Here is a 14743-nt window from a genome sequence, read left to right on the forward strand (position 1 = left end):
CAAGTGATAAAAATACCGCAAAACAATTCTCACTGTTTTGAATATTATAATTAACCCATGTGTTGATTAATTGAGGTCATATAATCACCTTAGAGTTTAGATGAAACTAAATCTAGATAAGAATACATGTATTTAAGTAAGTTATTGCCTACCGTAAGAAAAGGGTTTGAATAAGATTTCATTCAAACATATAATTTAAGGAATACATATTACAGCTACATGTAGTAGTAGATGTAGATGACATGGGGAGAACAAGTAATACATTTTAGATGGGACATACGATTTTGATATGCTTGCCTATATTCATCTTGGTATTTCTCTTCAAATTAATATTATTTACTGATTTTGTAGGAAGTGTCATATTGTCATTTTGGTGGGGGCCAAGTCAGAAGCATCAGTGTATGTTCGATGCTTATGTTGCCTCAAAGGATATGATGGGGTGTGGTTCATTTAACCGGAAAGAATTTCTATCAGGACAGCAGATCACATTATATTTTAGTTGCCTCTATGCCATTGAGAAGACGATTAGCCATGATGACTATATATGCGCAAAATTAGAAAATGAAAAAGATTGTGTGTGCTTATCTTGCCTATTTTGTAATATATGATTCTAAAATAAAGGTATACCATTTATAATAGGATACGATTATGAAATATTCATCATCGGAACCCACTGCTCAAAGGCCGTAATTAAGCGCCGAGCATAGGCCTAAATTTTGCAACCCTCACTGACAATGGTGACGTCTCCATATGAGTGAAAAATTCTTCGTCGGGACGTTAAATGATAATAAATGAATCAACCCGTGGGTTCCAACGATGTCAGATATTAAAGATATTGACTTTCCCAGCATACTAAATGACTTCAATATGAACATCATTTGTATGTTACAGTTACAAGCAAGGTCTTCTTATGAAGTTGAAATATAATTCACATACCTATGTTTAAAAAGATACGTTAAACGAGTGACCATGATGAACGTCCAGACTCTACAAAACAGGCCCTCAGTTGTTTTTAATCAAATGCCAAGGTCACGAGTCAAGGTCAAAATACTTCCTCATAAGTAACTGTAAATTGTCAAGTCACGTATTAAAAAATGTTAGTTTAATAGATTTCATACATGGTACTGGCATAACATTTTTTGCACATACATAGGGGGGGGGGGGGGTGGTAATTCCTCATGAATCAATGATAGATTACAATCTTTATGTATCTTATTTAGTTTATTTAACTTGAACAATTTTTAAGAACAATGATTCAATTTCAATGTCACACCTAATTCGATTGGCAAGGTGAAAAAATGTACATGATAGTTTGAAATAACTGAAATATTCAAATATGCATTTTCTAGATATGGTAGTTATTTTGATGAATTATTAAGATATACATTTGCAATTTGTGATACATGTACAATACACAAATAGAAATCATGCACATTTGAATAAAAAAACAACCCAAAAACTATGCATTGATTTAATTATCTGTTACAAATTAGGAGTGTTTATGATTGAAGAACATGCATGATGTATAACAAAATGAGATTTACTTGAAAAGAATGTGAACATCAAGTTTCCTGTTTTATGATATTTTGTTACCATAGCAACAATGTAATATGAATTATCTATCAGTATTAATATTTTATCAACTAGAACATTGACTTCAGTTGAATCTGTCTATAAAAGCATTTATTTTTTTTTTTGGTCTAAAAATTTATTTATAGCATGGATTTCGAATTTGAAAAGAAATAGCAATTTTCGTTTCCATGGCAACCAACATGAATTCTCATATTACACTTGTTAAAATTTAAAATCTAACATCAGTAGCAATCGGTTATTAAGATTATATACTTTGAATACATAGAAAATTGTATTTTGAATTTCATTGAAAAATGCATCTCTACTGTCATATCATGACGAAATGCATCATTTTGTTTCCATGGAAACACAGCTTAGATGGTAGATTCCCAACATGTCTCATTGTTATATGATAGTACTATATCTAATGTATGTTGTACAAGCATTTATAGATTTCAAGCTGAATGCGGGAATTTTTATCCATCATTCAAATTTGCCTCTAAATTAGCTTTTTCAGAATGTATCAAACAACCCCCTTTTCCAGACAGAATGAAAATATAACAGAATTATTCAAACCTTTAACTAAATATCAAACTAAATAATAAAAATGCTATATAGTATCATTTTATAATGATTAAATAAGAACTCAAACAGGTTAATCCAGTATAGTTGAATGAAAAATGTCATTTTTCATGCGAAAATTGACTCTTTTGTGACCTGAATGGCATGCACGTGTTACCATGGCAACAGAGTTGCATAGCATCCAAATTATGATGGTTTTACATTACTTATGCCAGATTAAGTCGATGTGCCAAATTTGAAAAAAATCGGTGACAGTGCGTGCCGGACCCCTTATATAAATGTTTAAGTGGTTACAGAGAATGGCTCTTAACATCTATGTTCAATATATCCAAATATGAAGCAGATATGTATGGTCTTTATGATATTTGTGGTCTTTTATTTCGAGTTTACAGGGATATATCGAATCAACATATGAATGAAAATTGTTGATAAATAAGACGTCGTAGATATATTTTATTCAGTTGAAGGCCACAGCAAGAGCTTAGTTTCTTTATTCTTTTCATGTAGAAGCTTTTGAATGAATTATGTCTCTAAAAACCCAGTCCGCTGATAAAGAAGCACACTAAAGTCTTCATGTTCATGGGAAGACTTCTAACAGAGCGTTGGGAGACTTTATCTCCAAAGACCTCGCAAATATTGTCAATGTGGAATTCAAGCATATTAATGAACTTGAGTGTGGAAACATACATACCGTTACAAGTCCTATTGTCGAGATTAAGTTCAAACCCAGATTCGCAAAAGCAGTTTCCTTCAAATGTGGTCGGTTCTAACTTACATCCATATGTGCAATTCAATTCCGGAAATAGTGAGCACACATCTCTAACTGAAGTATAAAAAATGTATACAATTTTGATAATGAACGTTACATACACACATATTAAGGCTAACGAAAATGTAATTCAATATACACAAATATTTATTACTGTAGAATTTCCACAATACTATCCGAAAACACATAATACCAATAATATGGCAACATAGTTACCAATAATACAACAAACTTTGTAACAGATATATTTTTATCTCATTTTGACACCTAAAATGGCTTTGTTGGGGATATTTTCTGGAAATCTTAAAATCACCACCAGGACGAAGAATGTCATCAATGTTATTTTCATACGTTTCTCTTTTCTACGAAGTTTTGTGGACTCATGAAATTACAGGAGAACCAATATTAAAATTTGGATCAAAATAGAATACACGTGAGCTTGCTTTAATTATTCATGTTATGTACACCGGTCGTCTGCGATAATTTTCAGATTGAGTTTCGTATAGGAGTGTTTTCGTGAACCTGATCTAGCTATGTACATGTTAACATTTATTAAAGTGTAGACCTTACTTCATGAAGAATAGGCAACGTAGTTGTGGACCATTACCATGAGGATTCAAATTTATTGGCTTCAACCCAGTATGCTCTCGAGATAATTCTTCTGATTATGGGGTAGTATTTCTCAGGAATGTTTCATAATTACAGCTTAGTTACAATTGCCCCATTTTGGGCACGCCTTAATCATAAAAGTAGTGGATATTATGTTAATACACTGTGTATGTATATATACAGAAATGAATTGTGGGGGAAGTACCTTTTTCACAGTTCTTCCTGTCATTCTCTAATAGATAGCCAAACTGGCATTCGCATTCATAATCGCCGTATGTGTTGACACAGATTTGCGAACAATCATGAATATTATTTTCGCATTCATCGACATCTAAAAGTTAGAAAACATAGATATTAAAATAATCAGTTCATTCTGTAAACATTTTCCACCTGTTCTCTGTAAATTAAGAGTTAGTGCATATACATATAGTGTAAGAGAGTACGAGGGAGAAAGAAAGAGAAGAAAAGGTAAACTTTAAAATGCTTACATACTTCTAATCGAACAATGATGTACTGCACGTATCAACCTTACCGATTCTCCACATTGAATTTTGATCTACAGATTTTGCACATCAGTGTTTATTATGTATTCTACTTGCAATTCAAGAAATAGGTAAGGTTATTGCTATTGTCCATTGATAATCGAAGGTTGTACAGCATTTGGAATGTATAGTTTGCTTTAGATGTGGGTGTTGGTTTATATTTTAGGTGTACTTGGAGTCATATAAATCGTTTTTAAAGTAGATATCACGGATGTCATATGGTATATTATCTACCTGCTTGCAATTTCTGGTAATGAGATTGAAATTACATACCTTTGCAAGTAGAATCGATCCTTTGCAATCCTTTAATACACAGACAGGTATAATTCCCATGTGTGTTTTGACAATTGGTGTTTTCTGGACAGCCATTTAAACTTATATCGGAACACTCATCAATATCTATATATGGGAAAAAACTAAATTGTATGCATGAAAGGCGAATATAACGAACAGTGATCAATATATTCCGAAAATTACAACGTTTGATAGAAAATTTTACATTTCACTAGATCTATCCATATAAGTACCTATGCAATTGCCACCGTCGTCTTGGAAACCTTCTCTGCAGTTGCAACTGTAAGATCCTTCAAGATTTTTGCAGACTTTTATTGTTCCACAGATGTTTTGATCTTTTGTACATTCGTCAATATCCACGTCACATGATTTCCCAGTCCAACCTGAGAGACAAGTACATCCACTCACGGAGTTGCAAGTGTCAACACCTGGACCAGACACATAAACGTGACTACAGTTTTCACCGTAATACGGTGGATCACATTCTGAATAAGGAGACACAAATATTACAAGTTATATGAGAGCCCAGGTGCATTTTATTTGGTATTTAACTTTAAAATGTACACAATAGTACGTATCTGAAGATGATATCAAACATATACCTGTACAGGATGTTTTGTCCACACTCAACGTAAATCCTGGTCCACAGACGCAATGGAATGAGCCGTCGCTGTTGTTACATTCTTGTTCACACGGATTATGCAACTCACATTCATTTATATCTACGGTGGAAATAATTATGAAGTAGTGAATTATCGTGGTCAATTGATTTGCATTTTATACATTAAATTGATCACTGTTCGTTATTTTTAATTTTGCATGCATGAAAGGTGAAGATAACAAACAGTGATCAGTGATCATTCTCATAAGTTATATGAATAAGTGTTAACGGTTACAAGATGTTTACTCCTCCTCGACACCTAACCCTATCACAGGTGTCCCAAGGGGCCCGTGTTTGCCCTACTATCATTTTGAAATTCTTTATAGAATTACGAGATTGATCACTGTTCATTATATCCATTATATTCAAACAATTTTGCAATGAGCATGAGGAGAGCTTACAAAACCATTACCTCGTTCTTACGAAATTTTGTAGGATAGTCACTATACATTTGTGGCATAAGCAATACATATATGGGACATAATCTATCATTTTATTTCACATATAACTTTATGATAAACATCCTACCTCTGGTGTGTCCAGGGTTCGTGTTTGCCCTAGTATTATTTTGTTATTCAGTGTAGGAATTATAAATATTGTTCACTGTTCGCTATAATCACTTTTTCATACTGTCTGCCTTTGAGTAAACCTGATCAAACAACACAAGTACTGTATTTACATGAATAACATCATAGAAATACCTGTGCAGTTGGTGCCATTATCATCAAGCTGATAGCCTATTGGACAAGTGCAATCTAATGTCCCCGTTGTGTTGCTGCAAGTGTATTCGCATTCCTTCTCTAATTCTATACAAGGGTCCACATCTGTGAAAAATGTTTTCTTTTTCTGAATTTATGATATAGTCAAACAAACAAAAGTATAATGTCGATTGTTTCCACCGTTTTACATTTGGGTGATGTGTGCCTACTTATATAAATTTCACATTAACAAGCAAATAGTGATTAGATTGATTGCTTTCGGGATATTAACTAACAGTAAAGCTATGTTATGTATGAAACCCTTAAAAATACCAGAGTAAACTCTATTTTACTAAAGAAGAATGTTTGATTTGAAAAGTAGAATACATTCTAGTCTTTTATATTGAGTACAAGATCAACAAAAATAGTAAGACGACAACATACATTACGAAATAAAATCTGTAACGAAAAACTATAAATACGTGTCAGTTTAATGCGAACAACCTCCCAAAATGAATCGTAAGATGTACATCATATTAAACGAACCGCCCATTTCTCTGCATAAAAACCAAACATGACACTCAGTCATGTTTGTCTGAACTACGTATACATAGCTGCTAAGGTTACTGCTAAAATGAGAACCTGGTAACTCATCGGAAAAAAAAATATCATGACTTGTTGCATACATACAAAAAGAGCTTCACATATGATTATTAATGATGTAGTATTGATAGTTAATATGAATGCGAATCATGGATATATATCTGTATCAACAGACACACCAACCATGGAGGTTTGATTAATCCCAGCATATAATAAAATATACACCATTGCCTGTACCATATAAGACACTGGAAACAAAGTAGATGTAAAGGACGTTAGGAGGTAAACGAAGAATTCTGGCATATGCTTTAATTTCAACTGGTTAGTTTCAGCGTAAAACTATTACAGAACCCACGACTAAAAGTGGATCACGCTACGACGGGAAAAGCCCCAAACCCTCTGTGCTTCAGTATACTCTGTACGGTCTATTTAAAACGATATCGTAGCCATGGTTTAGCGATTTAATCTATATTGAATGGTGTTATTTATGGACCAGGCGCGGTGCCATAGTGCGCACCCTAGTCTTACCATTTGTTTTTGTCGCAAGACATCCAGTTATTTTTCGACGGAGAAAACTACAAAAACTGGTTGGACTGTTAGAAGGGGACCCCGGAGGCTGCTACCCTGGAATTCCATACATTGTATTGTATTATGTGGTTCTTTGGGAGGTTGTTGAAATATATAGTATAGATATGATTCGATGTATCCAAGTGAACTCGAAATGAGACACCACAGAGTCGTCCATTTCTGTTTCGTAATTAGATATTTTATTGAAAGTAGATATTAACGGCAAACTAACAACTCAACTGTATGGCCAACGGGATGATTTTAGCCTCTCTATCGTCAACTTTCCATATTTATGTAGCAATATTCCAATATCACCTGCATATGGTGTTTATATCTCTCAACTGATTCGATACGCAAGAGCTTGTTCTGCTTATGGTCAGTTTTCAAATCGAAGTTCGCTACTGACAATCAAGTTGATGGTACAGGGGTTGAACAGTCTCGATTGAAGTCAGTATTTTGCAAATTATATGGTCGTTATAACGATCGAGTTCGTTAATACAACCTATCATTGGGTCAAATGCTGTCTGACGTGTTTCATACCGATTGTTAGGTCGTTCTTGGCACACTGATTTTGACTACGGATAACTCCGTTTACCTGATCAAGAAGGCTCACGGTGGATATGACCGATCGACAGGGGATGCTTACTCCTCCTAGGCATCTGATCCCACTTCTGTTATATTCAGAGGTCCACATTTACCCAACTCCTTGTTTTGTTTTGCTTAAAGGAGGTGTGAGATTGGTCACAGTTCGTTATCTTTACCTTTTATAGATTAGCTTGGAATTCAAATCACTTTCAATACATGTGACCTGAGAGGAGCGCACGGAGCCAAGATCTAACAATCAGACATCACAGTAAGACTATGCGCACTACAGTATATTGCAGTAGATACGTTGATGATTTGATTTACAATAGCAAAATCACCTGTACTTTGATTTATAGAAATTTTATTATCTGCTCTCTTTCATACTTTGTTATAATGTCAGAATAAATTGTTATTTTAGAAAGATTAAAGAAGAAACCACATTGGGACTTGAGCATGTACATTCCACTTACTAATATGAAGTCCTTGATATCATTGTTTCCAACAATACGTTTTGTTAGAGATCGTCCGGCAGCACATGCCTTTCGATATTATTTGTTGGGTTTTGGTTTAATTTTCTCTCTTTTTTTATTTGCTTTGCTAAACTATATATTGCAATCAAGTTTAGTCTAGATTCAAACTAGAAAATCTATATGACATGGTTTCTCTTATATGTTGATTCACATGACTATACACATTTCATGTATGAATTAGTATTTCAAATTCAAAATACTGCATATTGCCTTGAAGCACTAGTAAATGGGTAATTGCTCTTAAAAGGAGATCGAGAATTTAACAGACTTCAAACACTTACCCGTTTTATCACAAGAAGTTTTGTCAACTTTGTTTAAAACAAAACCTGGATGACAAGCACATTCGAATCCCCCCTGCGTGTTATGACAAACTGATTCACAATTTGAAGTCATTTCTTCACATTCATCTATATCTGTAATATGACAAATGCCAAATTCATGGAATGTTACGAATCTTTGTTTTACGACATGGAATTTATAGATTATATCTCTTGTAACAATACCTTTACACATGTTTTCTAATTTTATATAGCCACTGATGCAGTTACAAAGAAAACTTCCCTCTGTGTTTTCGCAGGTTTCTGCTGTTTCATTACAGACGTTCCCCTTTTCACATTCATCAACATCTACAAATGACGTTATATCTAATTCCAGATCATAGAAATTGATATTTCATAGACGTGAAATGAAAATAATATCAGGTACATGCAGAAGAAAACATCAAATATTTGCAAAAAAGCAATTATTGTCTAAATATTAACTTCTAGTTTTCATGAGTAGACAAGTTAAACAATCGATTTAGAACACATAACAATCAACAAAAATATCCTAGATTGCAGTTGACTGCTTGCCCCCTCCTGTCGCTTTTATATACACTTTTTAACGGCAAGTTGTCCATGTTCAAATAAAATTTCCAAATACAAGCCCTTATATTTTGCATTACATTGGATATCACGCTATGTTTATTGGGTAGCCTCACATCTCGAAGTTATTATCAATATTAATACACGTGTAATATTTGTGGCATACTGATACTATTAGAATAAAAAAAACCCACGAATATAAGGTAAGAGTGAGGTGAACCGCAACAAAACATAATCATAGTAGGTAATTTTGCACATGGAAGGTACACAGCAAGTATCAATTCAGTCTGATAGTATAAAGGAAACAAGCTAGATAATGTGAACATTTACAGAGACAGATTTCCATTAAAGCATCCCTTCGTGATAGATTAAGGTATAAATGAATAAGTCATAATGAAATCCTTCTAATTTTGAAAACAAAATTTGCTGATTATAGTACAATATTGATGATTACCTATACATTTATTGTTAATTTCTTCAAATCCTTTTGGACAATCTGTGCAATTGTATCCGCGATTATACCTGGCCTCTTCTTCAGGGGTAAGGTCAGTACAGTTTCTATCTAAAGGACACGGATTGAGAAGGCATGCGTCTGTGTCTATTGCACAGTTATCGCCTACAAATAAAACATATTGACAAACTTTTTTTTTTTTAGAATGGACATATTTTGATACGGGAATACAATATTTTAGCAAGGTCTTACCCGAATAACCAGTAGTACAAATACATGATGCGTGGTAGACTAAAGGCTTTTCTGTCCGTTTAACACTAGCAGAATCGCAGCTACCTCGTTCACTGCATCCGCCACACAGAACGATAGTGACATCCAGAGATGGCGATTCTGCTCCCATTTCGTCTATCACACTGATACTAGTAAATTTGTATTAAATAAGATAAAAAATCATTTACATCTATGAAAGGTGAGGATAACGAACAGTCATCAAATCTCTTAACTCCTACAAACAATACAAACTAGATAATTGAGCAAACACGGACATCTGGACACACCATGTAAGCTATTTTAATGTTCTACGCTATATCGGAATGATAAATGTTTTGCGATCACTTCTTTTTTAACGAAAGGTCATACCTGATCTCTGATATATTCATATTATGTGGTTTCCATGTCGCTATTCCAGTAGTGGAGTTGAGATCAAATCCCTCAGGCTGTTTCAATATATTGAACGTGGGAGTCTCTTTGCCGTCATCATAAGCAGTGAATATTAGTGTTACCTCCTTACCAACTTCGGCAAATATTGTTGCGTTTCCTGTTATGTTTGGTGTTTCATTTTCTTATCAAAATATAAATATGAAAGTTACCATTGATATATATTCGGCATAATCTTATCACACCTAAGTATATGTAAGTAGAAGAGAAGGAGAGAGATGATTACCTATCATGGCAACGTCATTAATTAAACTTATTTCTTCTTTGGCAGATGAGGAAGCAAGGGCAATGTCTCCTGTTGCTAAGAAATCAAATATACACGATTGGGAGGGGTTTGGTCCACATTTCTCTTTGGCACCATTAAGAATGTCCTCTTCTACTTCATCCAAAAATACGGGTTCAAATCCAGGATGTGAAAAATTCGTGAAGGTTAACCCCGTGCCGTAATGAAAAATTGAAGAGTTTTGCACTGACCCTTGAAAAAGAAACAATACTATTTTATTAGCCACTTTTAGCACAACATTATTCATATGATTTTATTCCATAGTGTGCATTCATATGAAAACTTACATTGTTGTCCGAATCCGTAATATATGTCTTTTTCCTTTTGCATTGTTGTTTCATTTAGAATAGTTCCATTTGGAAGAATGAAATCATTTGAACTGTTTCCATCGAAATTCCCCATCAAACCTTTTATGAATCCTTTGTACGCACTGTCAACTATTGTTTCCGAAATCAAAAACCGTACTCCGAGACTGACCTTTAGGATGATTGCTAAAAAGATGATAGTCCAAATTAGCTTATGCATATATAGATATGAATTGCAGATATCACAAACGATAAAAAAAACACCTTGATTCTATACACTAATGTGTGACACTATAAACTTCTTTCTTAGAAAAACAAATACAGAAAGTATCTTATGTGAACTCTTTAAAAGTGAAGTAAAACAATCAATTCGAATTCATTTTGCGCATGTGATTTCCTTTCGGGAAATATATAAAGACTGTGGAATATTCAACGGATATTGTGACAAATTTTAGAATTTTGCAAGAAAAAAGGGTTGATATATAAGATCACAAGGATCAAAATGCTATCCTTTTGGATGGTCTAAATTTGTAAATGTTCTAAGCTTATAGAAAAAAACCGAAATTCCAAAATAGTAAGGGGAATCGCATGGTGCTACATAATTAGATTACTAATAAAAAGGGGAAGATAACGAACAGTAACTAATCTCATAACTCATGACAGAAATACAAACAAATGGACAAACACGGATCTCGGGGTATATCAGGTGCCTAAGAGATGTAAGCATCACCTGTAAACCGATTACATCCGCCGTGCGCTCTATATCTTGATCAGGTAAACGGGGAAATATGTAGTTAGCATCAGTGTGTCAAGAACGACGTAACAATTGGCACGAAACACGTCAGACAGCATTTGATTCAACGATAGGTTTGTAAACTAGATCGTTATAACCATATGCAAAGTGAAGATAACGAACAGTGATCAATCTAATAACTCCTATAATAAACAATACAATAGATAGTTGGGCAAACACGGACCCCTGGACACACCGGAGGTGAGATCACGTGCCTAGGAGAAGAAAGGATCCCCTTTCGACCGGCCACACCTGCCGTGAACCCTATATCCTGATCAGGTAAACGGTATTATCCGTAGTCAAAATCAGTATACCAAGAACGGCCTAACAATCGGTATGAAACACGTTAGACAGCATTTGACCCAATGATAGGTTGTATTGACAAACTAGATCGTTAAAACGACCATATAATTTGCAAAATGCTGTCTTCAATCGAAACTGTTGAAACTCCTGTACCATCAACTTGATTGTCAGTAGCTTTTCTCGATTTAAACACTTACTATACGCGGAACAAGTTCTTGCGTATCGAATCAGTTGAGAGATATAAACACCATATGCAGGTGATAATGGAATATTGCTATATTTATATATGGGAAGTTGACGATGGAAAAGCTTAAATCATCCTGTTTGTCATACAGTTCAGTTGTCAGTTTGCCGTTAATGTCTACTTTCAATAAAATATCTAAGTATGAAGCAGAAGTGGACGACTCGGTGGTGTCTTTTATTTCGAGCTCACAGGGATATATCGAATCGACATGTGAATGAAAGTTATTATTGTTAATAGAAAAAACGTCGTCGACATATCTAAATGTCGAACTGAAGGCCACAGCTAGAGATTGCTTCTTCTCACGTAGAAGTTGTTGAATAAATTCTGCTTCATATGAATATAGAAATAGGTCAGCTAAGAAACGAGCGCAATTCGTGCCCATAGGAATTCCAACAGACTGTTGGAAGACCTGATCAGCAAAGACCACGAATATACATTGTCAATCAGGAACTCTAGCATATTTTTTATTTCAACTTCAGAGTACTTGTGCGTGGAATTCGAGTGGTTTCACAAAGCAAGTTTTTGGATAACTGAACACTAGTCATGAATATTTTCTTTCCATTTTTGTTGAAGAAGCAACTGTCTATGATGTCAAAAAGTCTAGTCTTTAATTTGTCGTAAGGAATGGTCGTGTATAGTGTTGAAAAGTCATAGGTTTTAATGTTATTGATTTGGGAAAAGTTTTGCGATTTCAAGTTTACTAAAAGTTCTTTAGAAGTTTTTGAAATCACATTTGATTAACACCACTTCTGGCATTTTTAGTCGCACAGTAAGTTTGAAGTTTGTCTTTCACAGCTGTTAATATTTTCATGAGGAGAAAAGATAGGGGTTTGTTAGAGCAATTACTGGATCCAGCAATGTATCTTTGTAAGGGTTTTGATGTGTTAAGGAATCCAGTATAGGTACGGTACATTTGTAACTCATATTCATTCGAACCATTGATGGGGATATTAAATGTGTTTGAAACTGAAGAATGCTTTTGAAGAATTTCCTGTTTTGAAAGGGCAGTTGGGGTATAAGTAGGATTACCAAAAGTAGAATTATTGCCAAGTTAGTTTAAAATACAGTTGTAATAATGAGCCTTACAAAGAAAGACAATGTTGTTACAAGCTTTGTCAGCTGGAACCAAAATATATTCCTCATGTAACCTATCTAATTCTTATATCACTTCTGGTTTACTGAACACAGAAGTATAGATGGTACGTACTTTTGTTTTAATATGTCTTATGCGGGATTTTAATATTCCTCTTATGCTTTTAACTCATTCTGACAATGTATCAAATTATTTTTCATATTTAGCCGATCGTCTGGTATAATCTTTGACAGAATTCATAATAGAGATGAAGTTCTATCGCCAAATAAAGGACCAAAGTTCTCTGTATTAGGACCTTTTAAAATAAGTGATTTGAGGTCCTCATTTTCAACTATATCCACATCACCAGTAATGACATGTCCATCTGGACTATAGTTGATGGAAGACGAAGAACAAGAACACGTTTGTGGATTACGTATAAGATGGTATATATCTAGCCACTGCAAAGATTGTTTATAATTAAGAAATTTGGATGCATTGGAGAAGTATAGATGTAGGAAACACAGGGTGTAGACTTGAACTTGAAATAAGTTGGAATACACTACTGAACCCTTTTATAACGAAGAATATTGCTTATGTTGACGGCATCTATTCCTTTGTTTGTAAATTTGAGCTTAAGGAACTGGCAGCATGATTTGAAAGGAATATCATCCATGACCCGTGCTGGTTTAAAGAGCCTGTGATTGGCAACATCTATAATCATAGACTTCAGTCTATATTCAGTTGTTGAAAAATCCATGTATAGACTATCTGTAGCTTCTTCAAATAACGTATGTAAAACTCTCAATGGAACAGAGTAAAGTTTGGTACGAATATGATGTGGAAGTAATTGTCTGTTGACGTAAGGCAAAAGTGAATCAAACGTCACGTCACTTATACTTTTATATGAACGATGTCCATGACTGCGTGTCCGTCTTTGAGTAGTGGGAAAGAGTCCCAAAACATTCACGTTATTTCCATGTGGACTAGTCAAAGTTCCCACATCATACACATTATCATTGCATCCATATGGAAATGCAATGCCTAGGGTCCTGATCCAGTGATATTCTCGTTGTATACGAAAAGGGGTGCTTGATGTTTGATTGTTTGTAGATATGATATAATTAGCGAAGTGTTGACATTGAACGAGACTGTTAAAACGCCTATGATATCCACTTCATTGTCAGTAACCCGCCTTGATTCATACCCTCATGTATTTTCAACAGGAGCAACGCCAACGTGGCGTTATACGCCCGTAGATTTTGTTCAAGGAAAACATATTTTAGTGGGATTCATATTTTAGTGAAGTTAGCACTGTCCTCTGTGAGCTAATTCATTATTATGCTTGTAGAAATGGATATCAAAATATAAAGAGTGATAGCAACATAACTATTTTTGTAGAGGCAGATCACCATTTTTTTTGCAGTAGAAACTCAAATTATATAGAAATATCTCTTCAATAAAGTATAACTTGGAAGTTCATAAGCTATACTTGGCACCAAATTATCAAGTGAAGCATGCCATCTAACAGTCTTGACCTTTTAAACTTGAAAAAGAAAAGTATTGGCATTCCTATCCACAACAGTTTTGTTTGTATCCTGCTACAACCACCTTGACCTTTGACCTTGAAAAACAATAGGCTTCCTCCACTTAGAATAAGGTATATGCGTATTAAATTTGACGATCCTAGCCCCAACGGT

At 34.4% G+C, this 14743-nt stretch overlaps 1 protein-coding gene across 5 annotated transcripts in view; it reads right to left on the reverse strand.

Moving 5' to 3' along the window:
* Nucleotides 1–14743, reverse strand: part of LOC125645868 (uncharacterized) — a 78143-nt gene that overhangs the window by 30770 nt on the left and 32630 nt on the right. For 4 of the 5 annotated variants that reach the window (XR_008796236.1, XM_056141781.1, XM_056141778.1 and 1 more), the window contains 12 exons: nt 10614–10817; nt 10270–10518; nt 9966–10167; nt 9330–9745; nt 8516–8638; nt 8294–8425; nt 5731–5853; nt 4971–5090; nt 4602–4853; nt 4348–4473; nt 3738–3863; nt 2846–2977 (listed from right to left, as the gene is read on the reverse strand). Coding sequence is in view for 4 of the 5 variants with exons in the window: in XM_056141781.1 (XP_055997756.1) it covers nt 2846–2977; nt 3738–3863; nt 4348–4473; nt 4602–4853; nt 4971–5090; nt 5731–5853; nt 8294–8425; nt 8516–8638; nt 9330–9745; nt 9966–10167; nt 10270–10518; nt 10614–10817 (2205 nt within the window). In the remaining variant the exon portion in view is untranslated. The remainder of the gene's footprint in view (nt 1–2845; nt 2978–3737; nt 3864–4347; nt 4474–4601; nt 4854–4970; nt 5091–5730; nt 5854–8293; nt 8426–8515; nt 8639–9329; nt 9746–9965; nt 10168–10269; nt 10519–10613; nt 10818–14743) is intronic. The other variant, XM_056141780.1, reaches the window with a different exon arrangement.

The sequence above is a fragment of the Ostrea edulis genome, chromosome 6 (genome assembly GCF_947568905.1).
Source record: "Ostrea edulis chromosome 6, xbOstEdul1.1, whole genome shotgun sequence".
Lineage (NCBI taxonomy): Eukaryota > Metazoa > Mollusca > Bivalvia > Ostreida > Ostreidae > Ostrea > Ostrea edulis.